The 19,923-nt window shown below is 49.4% G+C and overlaps 1 protein-coding gene across 1 annotated transcript in view; it reads right to left on the bottom strand.

The window, feature by feature from the left end:
- SLIT3 (slit guidance ligand 3) overlaps positions 1-19,923 on the bottom strand; it is a 585,386-nt gene that overhangs the window by 103,757 nt on the left and 461,706 nt on the right. The window contains exons 9-11 of the mRNA XM_045792074.2: positions 15,292-15,433; positions 5,948-6,019; positions 986-1,057 (exon numbers count right to left, since the gene is read on the bottom strand). Coding sequence (XP_045648030.1) covers positions 986-1,057; positions 5,948-6,019; positions 15,292-15,433 — 286 coding nt within the window. The remainder of the gene's footprint in view (positions 1-985; positions 1,058-5,947; positions 6,020-15,291; positions 15,434-19,923) is intronic.

Genomic DNA, 19,923 nt, shown 5'->3' with positions numbered 1-19,923 from the left:
CCAGTTGTGGACTTCGGATAATTATACTTATTCCACAAGCTTTATTTTTGTGCAATTTCTATGCGCTAGGTACTGTTTGAGGTGCCAGAGATTCAGCCAGGATCAAAGCGGATAAAAGCTCCTGTCTGTGTGGCGCTTAGATCACCTGACTCCTTCTACGGTAAAAGACAGATGAGGACGGAGTCTGTGTTTTAGGGTGTTCTGAGGATTAAACCAGCAAGACCCCCGAATGCCCTAAGTGCTTCATAGGCACTGCCAATTATTTTCATCACGGGCACCACAGAATGCGTGGTAGGCAGGAAAGACAGCACGATCCCCGTTTTGTCTGGGGGGGAATATAGAGTAGACTCAAGTGGCCTCCCCTATGCCACGTGGCGAGTCACTGACAGAATGAGGACAAAGCTCCACGCCCTCTTGCCCCTGTGGGTCTCTGAGTCCCTGGTGGGCGAGGCTGTGGTTCCACCCAGTAGGCTGCCCTAGCCTTGCAAAATCCAAGGGAAGAAGACCTTACAGGAGGGGGTGGATGCTTACTCCGAGCAAAGGCCATGAGGCTGGTTTGGAGAAAAAGCCTGAAAATCAGGGAAGAAAATTAGCTTCTGCCTTGACCAGGTCACATAGATGGGCGAAATGGGCACATTGGTAATAGACATACATTATTACCATTCCGTCCCTCCAGCTCCCTAGAGAGCGCTGCTGAGGCACGCGGGCGGGAGGGGAAAGTGTGGGTAGAGCAGAAGATGCATTTGAATTAGAAGCCAATAACTGGGAAGGCTGCTGGGCACTTAATCAATAAAAATAATGCATTTGGGTTGTAGAAATATTCCCCAAGATCAATTTCCCCTGAAGAAATATTTGTTTCTTTTACCAGGTTGCCACAAGTGTGTAAGGGAACATAAAGCCTTGATAAACACCTCCTGAAAAATATGGACCCATCCCTCTCCCATTGCCAAACCCCCACCCCCATGCGACTCTGCTCCCCACTTACAGTGACGTGAGTGATTTCAGACCCTGGAAGGCATCTGGGGCAATGTCCGATATCTGATTCTTGCTGATGTCTCTAAAAAACATTAATGGGAGAGTCTGAGAGCACAGCTCCAAGGTGCGATACGGTCATTCCTCGGTGTGAATCAAGCACTTCAGATATTTCAAATGGTGAGAATTAATCAGTTTATTTATTCATAGTACAAGAGAAAGGGCTTAAAGACCATTCAGTTCAACTGTCTCTTGATGAAATGTACATTTGTTTCACTCTCCCTGCCTTTCAAAGAATGCTCACCCACAGCACCTTGACTTTGACATAGGACTTTGCCCGTGTGAGCCCTTCCCTTTGCAGGGACGACTGCGCCCAGGCACCTCAGGGCCTTGTCGCATCACCAAGCAATTACAGTATAAACGAAGCAGAAGCTGGCCTCACCCAAACACAGGCCAGGGTTCGGGCATGCATCATCTTCTTGTCGCATGCCTCAGCCAATGCTGATTTTCTCCCGCAAGTTGTCCTGAGTCATTTCACCTCCCCAGTGACCTTTCCTTCCTGACCTGGAAAAAGGTTTTGAGCAGAGACTTTAGTCTCTGTCTGGTTCGGTGCGTCCTCCAGGTCATGTGATGCAAGCACATCATGAGATTCTCATGGGACGGCTCTGAGATGCGGATTTGTCACTGGCAGCGCTCCTCAGACGGGCGCGAGCCCAGGGAGGGGGGGTGATGCCCAGGCCTGTGGGGTACCGTGGATGGGAGGCTGCGTGACAGAAGGCAGCCACCCTGGCCGTGCTGGTGCAGAGGAATGGCCCTGGCCTGGCTCCTCCTTAGAGCCGAGAGGCTGCCCCTTTCCTGCATCGCAGTGACTTCTGACCATCCAGCCTCTAGTTGTGCTAATGGCCCTTCACTGAGGCGGAAGCCTTTCTCCGAGTCCTTAGCTCGAGGGCAGCCTCTGGGCTCCTATCTTTGGAGGGTGAGCTGCTCCAATTTCCAGAGACAACGTACCTCTCCAGGTCTTTTCCTTTAACAAAATAAATCAATGGGTCTTTGCTTTTGTGCAGGAAAGAGAGAGCTGGGGTCTTGGAGGGTCAACAAGGAGGAGACAAGGGACTATGGCGAAGAAAGCACATCTAAGCAGATTCTTAAGCAACTGCCTCCGGCGAGGCCAGACACCCAGCCCCCAGCCTCGGAAGCACCCTCCCCGGATCTGTTTCTCCCTTCCTTCTAATCGCCTTCGAAGGCCTGCGCCGCCACCGCTCCTAGGCCTCTGCTCCCTTCCCTCCCTGGATCCAAAGCCAGTAAGTTGAAAGATATTTCACAGGTTAAGGCTTCTTAGGCACAGCTGTCGAGCTTATCCCTTTAGCTGGCAAGATCGCCTCTCACAAATCCACAGATCGTGCTCACAAACTCGTCGGTTTACACCAGGCTTTTCTCCGGCGCTCCACTTTTGTATAAGGGTCTTAACAAGCAAATGCACTGGATTATCCTACTCTTGCTCGCCCTCCACCCGCCTGCCTCGCAAGGCACGTCAGGCCAGCGCGCGGGGTCTGTGCTCGGATCAGACTGCTGAGCAAGCCCGGGGTTTTGTTCTGTTTTGTTTTTGGGTTCTGTTTTGTTTTCCTGATCATGGGATGTCCCTTCAAGCTACTTAGACCTCTAGCGTGAAGGCGGAAGTTCTGGAACGGGGGTGGGAGAGGGGAGCCCTCTGCCTTAGCCTCATCAGGGAGAAGTGGTGTTCAGGCCACAGCTAGCCTTTCGGACACACTTGTCTCTGTAGCACGGGAGGGAGGTCTTGTGGTCTTGGAGATGATGGGGAGCAGAAGTGGACAACTGATAGTTTAGCTAGGAATTGCCCTTGGTGGTCACTTCAACTTAGTTCTTAATTCTGCAGGAAGCTAATGGCAGCCCAAAGAGGTGAAGGGCCTAGAGCCACAAGTGACGTGACACAGCTAGGTATTTGGCATCTCAAGTCTCCCCTCACTTCATGATGACGGATGCACAAGGCGGTGGTGCTGGACAGAAGGCAGGCTGGGGAAGGCTGCTGCCACTCACTGACCTCCATGCTTGACCCTTCCCGATCCACAGCGGGTGGCCCTGAGCTGACTCCAGGAGTCTGGGTCACTCTTGCTTAGTGGTTCTCAAACATCACTGGGGTGTTTATTAAAGTGCATCTCTAGGGAGTCTGCTTTGGCAAGCAGGGGGGAGGGGGCTAGAAACCTGTACGTGTAGCCCATCTCCAGTGATTCCTGTGCACACGGTCCTGGGGTCATCCTTTAGGCCACAGTGTTTTCCCATCTGGTCGGTCTCAGATGTACTCCAGTGCCCCGGGGCTTACAAACTGGGTGGCCAAGAGGCAGGACTTTCCAGATGGTTCAGAACCAAGGTGGCAAATTCCCTGCGCGCAAGGCTCAGAGTGGGGAATACAACTGTGGGACTCTGGCAAGTGCTGGAGCCTGTGGAATCCTACTCTACCTAAGAGCGTGGCAATGGGAACCAGAACAGAAAGAACACGCCTTTCTGGCCAAACCACACAGGTGCGGCCCCCATTTGCCGGCACCACCAGTTAACCGGCCCCGTAAGACCAGGGGCTTCTCTCTACTGCCCACTAGTCTCCTCAGAAATGGCTTCTCTACTGTGACACTAGTTTTTACCTGGAAGTATTTTTTTATACTAAGCTGGCCATGAGAAATAGGGACAAAGTCATTCATTCCAGGAGAATTTTTTTTTTTTTTTTTTTTTTTTTTTTTTGTTATTAGAGATAAGAGGAGGGTGTAGTCATGCATAGTTGAGGGGAAACTTCTTTCTGTTAGAGAGACTGGTCATGTCCTCCTAGGAGGAATTCACACTTAGGGTTTTAAAATCCATTCTCACCAGGGGCCCTACTTCTCCCAAGCCATCATACTGCAGTCTTGGTTGGTGAAGTTCTGTTAATTGGAAACATTTTTAAGTGGTCTCTCTTCCCTACCACCATCTCCTTGGGGGAAAAAAAGGGCATCATAATAAACATCAGTAGCATCAGAAGTGATCAAAAATTAAATGCCCTTCCCAGGTCGTGACTGAGAAGGGCTTATGAATTTTGAATGCACGGATCACGGCAACTCCAACGGGATGAAGAAACGACAGTAAAACATAGGCAAGCTCTAAATTACCTGGACTTCACAAAAAATTAGAGCAGTAACTTAAATCATGCAAGAGATATAGGTTGGGGCAGTGACTGAACTTGTCATTTTTCACTGAAATTACTATCTGGCTGCATAATCAAGCCAGGCTTTAAAAATGAATTGGGGGGGGGGGATGGAGTGAGCTGGGGAAGCAGGGAGACCAGGAGATTAATGGCCCAAGGTTTTAAATATTAAGGCCTATATTTATACAGCTCCTCCAGCAAGAATGCTGCCAAGGGGAGGGGAAAAAAGCACGTGCTCAGGGCTGGCTCATTATGTTGGTTTCTACTTCTGGAATCGTACCAGGAGAAAATCTTGTTTGGTTTGGATTTCCAGGGAGATGGGAAGTTGCCTTCCCAAGATCCGAGGGTAAAGCCTACCAATGCCACTGTTTCTTGGGGATGTTTATTTTTAACATAAAAGGAGTCAGTAGACACTTAACCTCTTTAATGGAGGCCCTCCTACTCAAGGGAAACCGATGAATCAGCCTTCAGTGGAAGGGCGCAAGATCGAGTCTATGCATATTTCTACCTGCTCTTTCTCTGTGGGGGCCAGAGAGGGTAAGTAACTGGGATGAAAACAGCGTTTTGATTATGGGACTATGATAAACGATTTCTTAGCCCAGAAAAGGGAAAGGTGTCTCCTTCCCAGATTCTTAATATCTATGCTGGCAATGGCTGGGCCATTTCTGAATCCTACTAGCCTCCCTTCCAAGTGCCCTGGTCTGAGTGACTCACAGAGCAGGGTTCAGGGCAGTCATGGGTTGAGGAAGGGCAGTGATGATGATGTTGCCACAATGGCAGGGATGAGGGCCATGATGCATGATGCTGTCAGTGGTGCTGTGGTAGGGAAGGGACAGCAGTGTTGGTGTCCCCCAGGTATGGATAGGATACAGTGGTGGCAGTGATCCTGGATGCAGTGGTAATGGGGATGGTGGGGACAATCACAGGCAAGACATATGTGGTTGGAGGATAAGGAAGGGCCCAAGGCTTCTTATCTCACTTAGAAAGAACAGAAAGTCCTTACCATGGTCTAAAGGGCCCACAGGATCTGGCCCCTATGCGCCTACCTCTCCGACACAACCCCCACCGTCTCCCTCACCCTCCCGTCCTCCTTGCTGCTCTGCAAACCATCCATGTACGCTCCCCAGGGCTCTTCACTTGCTCTCTCCTGAGAGCTCCTCATTCTCACCCTTCATTTGGGTCACCCGCACAGAGAGGTTGCTGTGGGCCCTTCCTTTGTCTTACTTTCTAGTACTTACCAATTTCTGGTATTTGTTTCTTTTCTGTGTTCTCCCACTCAAGTATGTAAGCTCCGGAGAGCAGACTTTGTTTTAGTGCCCACTCTGTCCACCGAGCCCGCATTCCTGCACGTGGTAGATGCTCGCTCTTTGTAGGGTGAGTGTGTGCGTGGCTGTAGGCACGTTGGTTAGGGTGCCGTAGTCTGACACAAGGCCACTGTCCCAGCTTTACTGACACTCCTATTTCAGGTCCATGTGAGGAAAGTGAGGACCATCGAAATGGTGGTGTGGGTTTGTTAGCCAACTCAGCTCAGCTCTCACTCAGATCATTTTACTTTGCCCTAGTTGGAGAGCCCCTTAGCTCTGAGGTGTCTAAATCCGTATACCTCACCATCTGAAAGCAGCACTCCTGAACCGTACCTCCCAATCTTAGAGAGTGTTCCAGGTCCGACGCTGAACTCTCCAGGAAGAAGGCGATGCAGGCTGTCAGCGGGGCAGGTTGCCCACGACCTAAGACACGTTACCCCCCAAATGAGAACAGCGGCCTCATCTCTCCCCAGGGGAAACTCACATTCGCTTCAGTTTCTTGTACTGGGTGAAGGCTCCAGCAGGGATGGATTTGATGGAGTTCTGTTCCAGGCGTCTGAGAAACAGAGCAGAGAACAGTCAGTTAGCCATCCGCCTGTCAAGAGGTGGTGGCTGAGGGCCTTGAGGGCAGGACGGTCCCTCTCAGCACATGGCGCCCATTACTGGTTACGGGACACCAGGCAAACACTATGCGAAAGCCAGAGACTCGAGTTCTGCTGGACAGAGCACCCACCTCAGGATCTAACTGCCCTTGGAAAAATTAGAAAAGAGGACTTCTCCTCGAGGATTCTGGCTCTTGCTTATTATAAGCCGTCTTTGAAGGCAGAGGTCTTCTTCAGAAAAGCTGTAGCCCCAGAGTGCTGAAAAAGTCAAAGGGATGAAGGAAAGAAGAAGAAATGGCCTGTGGGCCGGCAATGCCCACCTGCCAGAGAAGCCTGTCACCTTTCAGTTATTAAAGACTCAGGCCCACGGCCACAGGGGCACCAAACAGGCAAAAATGACAATGGCTGACTTCATTTCTGGTTTGGTGTTTTTTATTAAGGTGTAACTGACTTATTAGTTTCAGGAGTACCACAGACAATAAACAACAACATTTGATAACTGTTTCTGGGTTTTTCAATGGGCTGCTCTAAAGTGCTGGACAAACGACCTTCAAGTCTTTAGGCTCCCAGCCTGACACTCTTCAAACCAGCCCCCGGTACCTGAGGGCCCTAGAATCCCTGGCTTTACCACGTTACAGACTTTCCTGAAGAGCCTCCTCTCCTAGGATGCTGGAATGACAAGAAATGCTGCAGGCCCAGGGCCCAGAACTTCCTTGAAGAGAAGGAGCCTCGGGCAGTGAGCAAGCATCTCAATTCTTTGTTCTCTTGCCTCTCTGATGACTTCCTGTCATCAAGAACAGGTGTGGTGGGCCCCAGGCCTGAGTGGGGGGCAGGGCCCTCTATTAGAGGTGATAAGTGATGCCCTGGCCTCGGCTGAGGCCTCAGCCTCTCTTCGTCCATCTCCCGTTTCTCCAGGGCATGGATCTTTTCATCACCTCCTCATTTGGCATGGATGTTCCCGAACCCTCAGCTGGGAAGACACACAAAAAGGTGTGTGCAGGGAGGGACCGGGGGCGGGGGGAGCAGAAGGAACAGACGGGCGGAAGTGGCTCCCTTGGAGGCTACATCTAGTGGATGCATTTCTGGCTGGGATGAACCCATTCATCTTGAAGAGTAATCCCCGCTGCAGAGTCGGGGAGACAGTCGTATTAATTTGTGCCTCTGCGATCTCATCTTCATTGGGGGAAGAGAGTATTTGTTACTGGAACCGCTAATGGAGCAGTTTGCCAGCAATTTTCCCATTTCAAACAACATCTCAGCTGCTAATGTGGAATGGTTTGTCAGGCCTACCCATAACACAGACAAATCACTCTCCAGGCCAAAGGAAGGGTGGGGGGGGGTGGTGGAGAAAAAGAGGAAGGGTGGGTGGGAGGAGAAAGGGAGCATCAGGACAGATCATTCTTGGCTGCTGGATGAATAGAGTCTACAAATGAGACTGCCACGGTCTATTAAGGAAGCCTTTGTGGCCTGCTGGAGGGGGTGGGGAGCATGCTCGGCTGGGCATATGGGCACAGGCTGGCTGGACGGGGGCCTGGCTAGCTCACGGTAAGGCACAAGAGCAAGCCACCAGGTCTCCGAGTCTGTGAGCTACCGGATCCAGCCACCCACGGAGGCAGCAGACTCGGGGCAAGCTGCCTTGACTGAGAAGTTCCAAGGACATTCTTGTTTTCCAGCTGAGCAGAGTTCAGCAGGGATTTCTCAGCCAAGGCAGTGGCTCTATGGGTCTCGGGGGCTGCCAGTCAGGTGGAAAACACTCTCCAGGAATCCTGTGATTCACCTGCCACTTTGGCAAGGGACTGTGGCTGGATGATGCCTCTGGGGAGAGCCAGAGGGCAACCCCCTCAGTTCTTGCAAGAGGATCCACCGCTCCCAGCTGCAGGCCAAGAGCCCATGCAAGTCAGGTCAGCACTGAGTGTGAGGTCAGCTGGCTGCCTGTGCAATTCGTAATCAATTAACCTCCACTTTAGTGATGGGCGTAAGAGCCAAGGGAGGGATGGACCAGTGAACAATACGTGGTACCTTTCCCCAAGGAGTTTAATAATCGGGATGGTGACAGCCCAAGACGGTCCATCACAGAACCAAATTCTATGGCTAACATAACAAACAGGAAGAGCTATCATTTATGAGGCCAAGTTGATTTATGTCTGTTATCTCTTTTAATCCTTACATTTATGAGACAAGCTGTGCTGGCCTCATGTTGTGGATGCAGAAAAGAAAACCTAGAGGGATCAGGTAGCCTGTCCAGAGTGACAGAGCTAGTAAGTGGCAGAACTGACATGTATCTCTGCCCATTGGACATACTGCCTTTCTTTCTGAAAACAGAGAAACTGAGGCCTAGAGACTAAAGTGACTTCCCCAAAGTCACAGAAGAGTTTGGGAGGTTAAGACTCCCGTGCTGATGCTGAGACATCAGGCAGCATCTGCAGAAGTCTGTATTTTGTAAAAAGGTTGTAGGAGTTGAGGGAGATGCAGTATAGTTGCGAATATATATAAATATGCAAATCGAGTGCAAAGGTGTGATTTTGAACAAAAACCTCCAATCTCCACAGGGAGGCTCTGTGCATCCTGTACTCGTCAGATGCGCACACTCTGGGGATGGCATATGTCTCTGCAGCCTATCCACTTCTTATGCTGCTGTGGGTCCCGGCCCGACACCGGACCCCCTATGGAGTGCCAAGCCCATGGCAAGTGCCACAATGTGGGTAAACCTTGCCCCAGGGGGCGTCAGAGTCTGTTTGAGGGGTGTCGTTGTGATGTCAGTGTTCTTCCAATGCGAAGTAAAGGCGAGGGCAGGGATAATGACAATAGTAAGAACTAATAGCTACCAGGTGCTCGTAAGTCAGGCATTAGGCTAAGAGTTCTCCATGGTTTATCTTAATATTTACACCTCTGTGAGGCCAATCCTGTTCATTATTACCATCCCCACTTTAAACATGAGAAAATGGAGGCTCAGAGACATTAAGTCACCTGTCCAAATTCGCGTAGCCGGGAAGAGCTACAGCTGGGAGGAAACTCAAGTTCGTCCCATTCAAACACCTGAACTCTCCGCCACTGAGCTTTGCTGAATCCCGTTTGGAGCGGAGGCATCTCCACTTTTAGTCATTGCCAAGTCATCCTCAGGGAAACGGCCCCTTTGTGAAGGAAGTAAGCCCACGGTGTGTGCGCACACACGAAGCTTCTATGCAGCAGACAGCCCCCGGTGGCTTTTATACAGCCTGGAACAGGCATGCAAAGATCCATATTCCCAGTGACAAAAATTCGGCGTGAAGGATGAAAGAAGCATTAGCATCAGCAAAAACTGTCACATTTAGAGAGGTGTCTGAAGCCAACAGCTGTTTTAGGTCTCTCTTAAATGGCACATGTGTCTTTCTTTGGCAAACATTCTTCAGGCTGCAAACTGATTTAATAGAACTAGCATAAAAACAAACATACAAATCAAACATCTGAACATCTTCCGGCCCCAGTAAACACAATGGGAACATCTGATGGGGATTTCAGCCATTTGCGCTCTGTATTGATTTGCCCTAGTTTCTCCGTGCTTCCTTAATGATCTGTCATTTGCAAACATGCGACAGAACACAATATATTTCCAGCAGTGCATAAGTCAACATGATGCCGGAGAGACTGGCAGGGGCACGGCAGCGTGAGGGCATGGCTACGAGTCACCGATAGAGAGATTCTGGAGCTGGGTTTGAGTATCGGTGGCAAGAAGGACAAACATCGACCATTTACTGTGAGGGCTGTTTCTATGTTAGACACTGTGCTCTTTGCACGCCGGCTCAGTTTATTCCAACAATCCTACAAAGCAAGTATTATTATTAATAGAACAACAAAGATGAGGGCTGCAGGCATATGTGACATGAGTCATTTGTCACCTGCTCCGTAGAACCCCTGGCACTTGCCGACAAAAAGCAGAGGAGCGCGCACAGAGCCGGACTGGCTCTCTGGATTATGTGCATATGCCCAGATGCCTCTCCCAGAGAAGTTTTTTTTTAACCATCTTAGGAAAACAAAAATGGAAGAAAAATAGTATGGGAACTTGAGACTCAACCATTCTCTCATGTCGTTCATGTGACCCCGCGCATAGGCTTTTCTTTTTAGGCTCCATTCAGTGTCTTCCAAACATTGTGCTAATTTTCTGCACAATTGTGCTATTTAATCTTCATAGAAAATCTCTAGTAGGTCTGATGAGCCCCATTTTGCAAAGAGGGGAGCTGACTGGAGCAGGAGATGTTAAGAAAGGTGCCCTAGGTAAGAGGCAAAGCTGGGAATTAAACCCCGGACTATTTATCTCAAGTCTCTGTTCTTAATTATTCTGCTCTTCATCCGCCTCCCCTTTATTCCGCAGCCCTATCCAGCCCTATCTCCCCTCCTTCCACGTAACAGTCCCTCAGAAACCTGGTGCTCTCAGAATATTTAAGAATCTCTGATGTTGATGGCTTCCAGAACCCTCCAGTCCTTTTGTTCTATTGGCTGCTTTTTTTTTTTTTTTCCATTCTCTTTTTAAAATCCCCTGGTGGCCAGTATAATGGGAGAATATTTGTTTTTGTTAAGCAGATAAACCACTATTTTTCTCCTCACCCCAGATAAGCAATGGAGTTGAGGTGAGAGGATGGCTACCTTTCCCCCAGATGCTTTCACTCATGACTTGACCGCAAGCCCATCCGCGGCCTTTCCCTAGCAACTGAATTGAGCTGCTAGAGCAGAGGACAAGAGACACGCTGGATGGCACTGTGTGGGGGGACAGAGCAAACTGGAAGAAGATGGGACAGAGATTAAGAGGAAGCTCTAGGTACGGATGGTCCCCTTGAGCCTTGAGGACCCGGAGGGAAGACAGACCACAGAGGAGAGGAAGGTGTGAGCCCCTGGCTCTTCCCAGAATCTGTCCCTCCTAGGGGCTGGAGCTGGTTCAGAGAAATGACAGAAAGCAGCAAGAACTGTGCCATTGGTGGGAGCTCAGTTTCGAGGAAAATGTGCAGGGAGCTGTCTCACCGTGGGTTCTCTGGAAGAAAGCTATTTTTAGAGGAATTGGCTCTGCTATGCGGGGAGACCAGTACACAGTCCCCTGAGCTGCTTTGGCTTTAAAAAAAATTCTGAAAGAGTTTGCCAGATTGCTTTGCATGAGAGATAGCCCCTCCTCCCCCAAATGTTGGAGGCGGGTGCAGAACCCCTCCGAGGTGTTAGAGCATCACTACTGGCTAAGGATTGCGCACAGGGCCTGGAGTGCCTGCTGGGGTGCCAAGCATCCCTAAGGAGAGAGGGGAAATCTGCAATGTATGGGTGCCATGGACACGAGGCAGAGTTCCTGAGAGTAAGAAGAAAAAGTCACATTCATATGTCTTTGGGATGATAAATCAGACACTTCCTATTCATCCTGGGGGGCGTACAGCAGTTGCAACTTTCTACTCACTGTCTCATCTTTCAACCTCCCCCATCTGCTGGTCTTCTCTCCCTGCTAAGAAGAAGCATTTCAGCAGCTTTCAAGACTTTGGGCCAACACACAGGTCCCCAGGCACGGGCTTTGTCGCTCTGAAGAATGAGCAGGTTTCTTCCTCAAAGGTCTCTCTTACATGTCACCTCTCCCTGCACCCTCGTAACCATAGAATCTTGCCTCTTCTGCTGTAATGTCTCAGCTTCATTTCATCACAGAAGGAGAAATCCTGGGCAATCTGTCTGGTGGGGCGTGGGTGCTCGGCAAGCAGGGGCAGCCTTATTTCCATGTCTGCATACATTTGCATACAGATGAGCTACAGCCAGGCTCCAAACTGATGCAAGGGGCTAGCCTGGTTCTTGAACCTCTTCTCTCACCCATAACCCTCAAGAGCCTGACCCAGTGTTATGGAAGGTTCGCGTCTGCAGGTAGCTCCAGCTCCTATGATATGGTCCAACCCTTCTCACCCAGCCTAATAAAAGTGGAAGTGGTAGTAGTTTAAAAAAATGTGGTAGTAGTAGTACTAGTACTAGCAGTAGTAAAACAACAACAGTCCTGGCTAACAGTCCATCCTATGTGTCAGACGCAGTGCTAAGCATTTGATGGCACCCATTTATTTCACTTTCACAAGAACTGTTAAGAAGGTACCATTGGCCTCTGTGTGTTTTGGTTGAGTAGAACAAGACTCGGAGAAGTTATTTACGAAGAGCTAAAAGGCAGGGCCAGAGCTAGTATGTGGATCTAGCTCCCTGAGTTCATGGTCTACACTCTTAAGAATCCAGTTGCGGTTTGTGGCTGTTTGTTTTTAGAAGCACTCTAGCTAGGTTGGTCATTCCCAGACTTCTAGAGTTCACAGGCTAGGTGGTTACAGACCTTTTATTTTGCCAGGTAAGGTGCTCTCTGTGTGTGTTATATATACTACATGTTTATATAGAGACATACATTTATAATTACATAATAATTACACAGGTAATGAAACACATATTTATCATGTACATGTGCACACACACACACGTGTGCTCTGCCTTCCGTGGCCGTCATTTCATATGATAACGGGCATTTTTTAAAAACAACAATAACAGAATAAGGGAGTCCAGGAATTTAAGATAAAGGACAGTCCTTTAAATTGAATAGTTTTGCTCACTAGAAAAACATCACATTGCTCTTTTTTTCTCACTTTTCGCATCAGGAAAAAAGATATCAGTAATCAGACAGCCTTTCAGAAATCGCTACCCTAGTTTGTTAATATCCCTTTAAAAACTTGGTGTCCTGGTATGATCCCAATAGTCCAGGTATGGCTTGGTCTGCATGGACCCCACCTCTGATGTGGACATCTGCAATTTCTCTCTCCCGGACACCTGAGCTGTATGCCTGTGAGGCCCAAGTTGGAGGTAGAAAGATGTGGAGCAGAGGAGGGTGAGTCAGGGGTTGGTGGGGGTCAAGTTACAGCTTGACTACTAGACTGGCTTCTTTAATCAGGCTGTGATTTGAGGCAAGATCTATGGCTGCCAAAGAGGGAAGATAAACCTGACAGATGGAGGGAGAAAGGAACAAAGTGGGGCAGAGAAAGAAAGCAAAGATCTATGGGAATCCGAAATGAGATGAACGTGGGCAAGAATTCTGTCTTGAACAGAGGGCCAGAGTCCTACCCTGGCATGGATGGAGAGAGAAGGTGGAGGGCTCTTACAACAGGCAGCAAAGCGTTAACTGGGTGAAGAGAGAGATGGGGCTGGGAAGTGAAGCGGGAAGATCATCAGTGGGGAGAGGGAGACAAGGGGGAAAATGAATTAGGGGAGGAAGATAAAGACAAGGGGAAACAGTACGGAAAGGGGAGAGGGTAAGGCCAGGAGCAAAAGGCAATGGGGGAAGAGGAGAAGCAAGGGGGTGAGCAAGAGTGGCGTGGGTCTACGTGAGCTCCATGCAAGGGCGGGTCTCCAAGGCCAGAGCCGTAGACCGTGAGGAGCGAAGGGCAACAGCAAAATGTGAAGTGAGTTAATTGTTGGTTCTTGCCGAAAGGAAGACTGAAGGTTGAGCGAAGGCCACAGAAGGTGTGGGTGTCAGGCCAAAAGGACGCTTTACTGACTAGCTCCTGCCTTCAGGAAGAGCTGCAGGCATGAGTCGTGTCTCCCAGGGCTAGGGAAAGACAGTTTTAAAGGGAATTGGGGAAAAGCTGGTAAAACCAATGAAGAAAGAAGAAACTGACTCTCCGTTGTGGTAAATCATATGTTTCTTCTCATCTCAGTCAGGATGAAAGCAGAGTCCTTAATATGCCCCCTTGATCTGGCTCCTCATTGCCCCTCTACTCTCATCCTCTCACGCTCTCCCTTACGTTTCCTTCTCTCCAGCAACAGTGGCCTCCTGGCACAGCAGGCACACTCCTACCTCTGGGCCTCTGCACGTGCTGTGCCCTCTACCTGCAACACTCTTCCTCCACATAGCCGCTTGTTTTTTCCCCCTACTTACTTCGAATATTTCCTCATTTTATTTTTCTCCACAAAAGCTACCCTCTTCTATCATATATAATTTGCTTGGCTTTGTTTATTGTTTGTTTCCTCCCCTCCCCCCACTAGAATGCAAGCACCGTAAAGGCAGAAAGTTTACCTCTTTTATTCACAGGTGCTCAAGCACAGAACTATGATTGGAACATAGTGGGCTAACAACAGACGTTTGTTGAATGAATGTGTGAATGGCTGAAAGAGTTAATGGGCCATCTATCAGAACAGAAGGGCATGCAGAGGAGGAGGAAGGAGGGGAGGAGAGCAGCAGAGGCTAGGGAAATGTGCGTCTTATTTGGAGGATTTTATCTGATGGTATTTGGAGTAGGAGGGTTCTATCTCACCATGTTTTTAAACAAGCCACCTAAAAGCAAAGGTAGAAAATGAAAACACTTGTGGTCATTTAAAGAGTGAACTTGAGGTCAGTGTTGATTGATCCTTACTCAATCCAGAATGAAAACTGGCCATTATCTAACGCACGGGGGACGAGTAGACCAGATTGAGCTATACAGTCAACAAATTTTTAGTGGAATTTTGAACGCCCGTGCACACACATAGACACGCACAACCTGGCCTGTGTACTTACAGACTGAATCTAGAGGACAAGAATCTGTGATTTGAAATAATTAACAGTTCAGTCTCTTGCTCAGATAACAGTAGCTATGAAATGAGTTCATCACTCATGTACTTTCTGCCAATATTACCACCACTGCCCAGAGCACTGGCCCACGTGCCAAGGACCATATCAAGGGCTTACGTGCAGTATTTCATTCTGTTTTCACAATGACCCATGGACAATACTTTAATTATGACATCGTTTTAGATGAGAGAACTAGAAATGAAACAGAGCAATTATTTTGCCCAAAGTCACGGCTTGTAGATGGTAGAGTGAGAACATCATCTCTGGGCAACTCCAGGGAAGGGACTGGCAAAGCCCCACTGGAAAGGGCCAGAGAGCACATGTATCAGGCTTGGTGGGCTGTTAAGTCACAACTACTCAAGCCTGCCTTGCGAGGACAGCCATAGACAATACATACACAGGAGGTGTGGATGTGTTCCAATAAAACTTTATTTACAGAAATAAGTGGTGGGCATATTTAGACCACCGGGCATAGTTTGCTGACTGTGCTCTGGAAGCTACCACACCTGGGAGAGCCTGGAAGGACAGACAGCAAAGAGATTCCTGAGTGTTTTTCATAGTTAGCTCTAACAGGCCAGTGCGCTGCCAGACCACCGGGGGATTCGCTGAGACAGAGAGGTGAACTCGCCAGGGACAGAGGGTGGCAGATGGGGCACTTACATTTCGACGATGCCCTCTGGCAAGTTGGCGGGGATCTCAGTCAAGCCCTTCCCTCGACAGTCCACGATGTTATTACTGCAAGTGCAGGCCGAGGGGCAGGAGATGGAGTTGGCGTTGCAGGATGGAGGTTCTGAGTGCGGGCCTGTGGGTCCAGAACACAGCGGTCAGTCATGGCAGAGTCAGGAGCCGCCTGGCCTTCTTGTGCCCCTTCACCACTTCCCAGCATTGCCTGAAAAGCTACCTGAAACATTTTCACCAGCTGACATCTCCCCTCATCTGGGAGACACAACGGCCAGTGGCTAAATATTTAGCCAAGAGGAGAGAGTCTGACCTTGACCTGTTTCTGGATTGTTCCACCTGCTCTGTCATCCCATCATCCTCGTCTTTCAGAGAAAGGGTTGCTCGCAGAGTCAATCCCATGTGAAAACGTGTTGCTGGAATGCAAACAGTGTAAACTGGGACTACATTCTCAGCCCAATGTTTGAATGAACACCCACGTTTTTTGGCTTTTATTTGGGGATTCGATGCTGAATATAGACACATTTTCACCCTTTTCTCTAGAGGCTAGAACTCACTACTAAAACCAAGTGGGAGGGAAAAAGGCATCAGAATTTCATTATTTGGGGCATTGATGTTGTCCAAGTGTCCAATCACCAGCAGTGACATCATCCAAGGCATTTTCAAACAGCTTGTATGTCCAGAGAACATGCAAGTAAAACCTATCTCGTTAGAAAAAAAGGCAAATAAGTTACTACGTATTTTGGAGTCAGTTTTTAATTTTGAGATGAGAACTGGTATGAATTTAAAGCAAAGTGGTAAAAACCCAGGTAAAGGGCATCTAAGGAGCTTATTTAGAAAGTCAAACAGAGAAATACATATAATAGCAAACTAACTCAGGATGCAAAGGGTCACAAGAAGCAAATTCAGACGTTTTCCAAAACATACAAGTTTTCATGCTATCACTTCTTCTTCAAACTGAGGTAAGAATCTCAAACCTGTGGTTAGTTTTCCAAATGGGAACATTGTGGCCCAAAAGGTAAACTCAACCCCAGTACCTCCACAGGACCCTATCCCACGCCTGCTAGATCTAGTCAGCGGGGGTTATGTCAGCGTCTTTCCAGACCCCCACACCCAGAGCAGAGGGCCACGGGCTGAGACCGAGCTCAGACCAACTCTGCAGATCTCCTCGCTGCTCAGACGTGGGACTTCCGGCTGGGAGCCCACGGATAGAGATTAAACATGAAATGCAAAAACTTCTGCAGGGAAAACGAATTTTGGTTTGGCTTCTGTTCACTGGAGAAGTGGAGTCTGGGAAGCCAGAGAGGATCCAGCTACAGTGGTTGCCTCAGAGGACCAACGGGGCCTGTAGCAAACGCCTGGGTGGACACTGAGACTCAAGTGAAAGGTCCCTTCTCTGCACTCGACAGTCCCCGTGCCTGGGGCAGGTCCTTCTGCAAGGGCTCGAAGAGATGCCAATGGCTCGATGTGGAACATTTACCTTGCTGGAAAGTGCTAATCCAGTAACCATAGATTCTTATTTCCCTTGGCCTCACCTCCTCTCTCTCTCTTTCTCTCTCTCACACACATCAAATATTTAAAAATATCCTCCGAGCTGGGGCGTTTGGGAAAATATTCTTGTCTAGGGCACAAGGACTTCAAACTCTCCAGGGTCACACTAGCAGAGCTCATGGAGACCATGAAAAATGCCAGAGAGAGGATGACTTACACCAAAGTCCCCACCTGGAACATTCTCTGAGAGAAGGGATACCAACTTTGTTCCACACTGGGAAAGTTTTCCGTTTCTGAGGGATTGGCAATCCCACAGAATCAGCTGTGAGAGCCTCAGATCAGGAATGAGAGTGCTGTGGCTCTGGTGTCCCACTGCCTCAGTTCGAATCCTGGTACTGTTATTTCATCCTTATAGCCCTGTGCCTCAGACTTCCCCATCTGTGAAATGGGGGAAGATGACAATACTTATTTCATAGCATGGTTTTGTTGGGAAGGCAAAGGAAGTGAATGCATATAAAGTATTTAGAAGAATGCACCACACAGTCAGAGCCTAGTAAAGTTAGTTGTTGTTATCATTAGTATTAATGAGTCGGGCTCTGCCACTAATGGTCTGCAAGTCGTAGTACTCCTCCGAGCTTTTTGCTACTATCTCAGTGAATAAAGAGTTTGGATTGCATGACTTCTGAAGTCCTTTCTGGATGGAAAGATTCATTACTCCTGGTCTCCGGAGGCAGGGAAGCAGAAGGAGTAAGACACCCAAGAGCCCCTGTCTGTCCTCTGCTCCACCTCTTTGCAGGTGGTTGAGAGGATCTATTGTGGGAAGAGCTCCCTCCCTCTCCCCACACACAAGAGAGGCTGGGAGTGGCACGGCCTCGGATGTCAGGGCTTTCGAAGTCCAAGGGATGCTCCCCAAAGAAAAATGCCATGCCTGGCCCTCCACATCCAGGGGCGAAGGGCACCTAACAAACTCAGGGAGAATCCTCACACCCTGGGCTCCTTCCTGTTGGGGTAACGTTAGGGGCTATGCGGAAGGCCAAAGTCTGTGCTCCTGTATTTCTATCCACTGAGGCAGAGGGTATAAGATGGTTGTCCTTCTTTTGATCTGTCAAAATATTCCTCAGCTGGGCGTATCAGAAAGGGAAGTGGGGGAGAAAGACTTTATAGTCATGGGCCCATGTGGGCAATAGGAAGTTCTGAAATGGAGTTTTTTCAAAATGCCCCTTTGACATCTATGCTGACATTAAATCTGTTTCAACCAGACTCAGGGTGTAGTCTTGAATCCCTCTGGGAAGGGGCTGGGTCTTTCAGAGGGTGGCTCACGTTCTGTAGGCAGCATGTGCTATGTTTCAAGGGATATTGTCAAGGAAAAAAAAGAAAGACTTTGAAAAAGATTCTGTAACCAGGTCACTAACAACACCTTTAATTACGCAGAGAGAAACAAAGGTAATTATAGCCTCTGTCAGCATTCTGGGCTGGTGGCTCCCCAGCCAGGCATTCACACATGGTGAGGGTGTTATCCTCTTGTTGAAACAAAACATTTCAGGTTTAAGGTGGGGTTGAAAGATGGGTTCATCTTCCCTGGAAATGTTCCCCTCTGATCAATGCCTGATGGACCAAGCCCATTTCCCTTTGAGCCTGCGAGTGCTGTGATGGCAGAAGTCCCTCCTCCTGGCTTTCTGTCTTTGGATAGACTGAGACTAGCATGTAAACCCTATAAGGGCCATGACCTGCTCTGTCTTATGCCCTGTTACATCCCCAGTGCCCAAAATAGGGCTGAAACACAAAACATGAACTCAGTAAACATATCTTGGGTGAGTGAAAGGATGAATACATGAATGAAATTGGTCTAGAAGCCTGGCAGAGTGGGGGCTAAAGGTCACCAAGCTATGGGGGGGACAAACAATCCTTTTGGAAGGGCCCTGGGCGGGGGGGGCTTGAGTTCTGAGGGCCCTGGGCTCTGGTTGATAGGATCGGCTATAGTGTGGAGGGATGGAGTGGCTGTTGGGTGGATGGGACTTTCATGCCTGAAGCTCAGGTCTTTCTGCCACAGGTTAGTGCCGGCAAAGACCATCCGCCCAGTCCCCTGGGACTCCCTCTGCGCCTTGCTCACCTGCACAGGTAAGGGTGTCCTAGGCACTCCGCCTAGCTCTGTGAGCAAATCCCTCCTTCCCAGCTTTTCCTGTCCATGTATATTGAGAGTCATGGGGGTGGTGCAGGTGACTGTGGATTTCCAGGGGGGGACAAAGGAAACACCCACCTTTCTACCCAGGAAATTCTAGGAGTATTGTAGAAGCTGAGAAGCAGAGAGGAATGGGAACGGAGTGTTTTGATTGGGGTAGAGAGAGTCTCCACCCATCTTTGAAGGGAGGGGACGATCTGGGCCTGTGTCTGCCCACATGCACGTGCGTGCTCCTGTTGTAGGGGCCCACGAACGCTCACCGTCCCCAGCAAGCCTGCCGCTACTACCTCCTCCTCTTCCCGGCAAAGAAAGCAGCTTAAATCAGAGTGTAGCGATTCACTAGCGCACAGAAGCCCTGTAACCTATGTTCGGAGATGTTTCGCGATGAACACGGAGTGCATGTGGACTCGCTCTTTGTTTTTAAATGGGTGCCCAAACTAACTGCCCTGGGATCTCTTTTAATGGGACAAAAGTGTTGCTGCCCCGAAGTGGATGGACGTTCTCATCCAGAACAGGGAGACAGGGCTATGGGCCAAGTACCTGTCTCCCCTTTCTGAATCACCACTTTAGCTCAGGAATTTCAAACTGGAACCAGAGCCACCTCCATGCCACACAAGGAGGAAACAGAGATGTCCCGTCTTCTGGTGTCTCCTAACTCCCCGGACTGTGGCCTGATGTCTTGAGAGAGGGCAGGGCAGAACGTGGGGCAGCTGAGGGGTTGGCCTTTCCCTGCTCTTCCCTGATCGTCAGGCTGCTCTTTCCCAGCCAGGGCAGGGGCCCGCAATGAGCACCAGGGCAGGAATGCATCCCCAGCTAGACCTGTCACAGGAAGTGCCTGTGACGGCCGGCGTGGACAGCGATTGCGTCATCCTGTCTCTGCTGACTGCACCACACACCCTCCAGTCTGAGAGAGAAGGAGGAGGAGCCATGACTGGGGAGACTGG

The sequence above is a fragment of the Ursus americanus genome, chromosome 15 (assembly GCF_024610735.1).
Source record: "Ursus americanus isolate L20-20 chromosome 15, mUrsAme1.1.p, whole genome shotgun sequence".
Classification (NCBI taxonomy): domain Eukaryota; kingdom Metazoa; phylum Chordata; class Mammalia; order Carnivora; family Ursidae; genus Ursus; species Ursus americanus.
The sequence above is the reverse complement of the archived record's forward strand: the minus strand, read 5'-3'. Positions and strand labels throughout refer to the sequence as shown.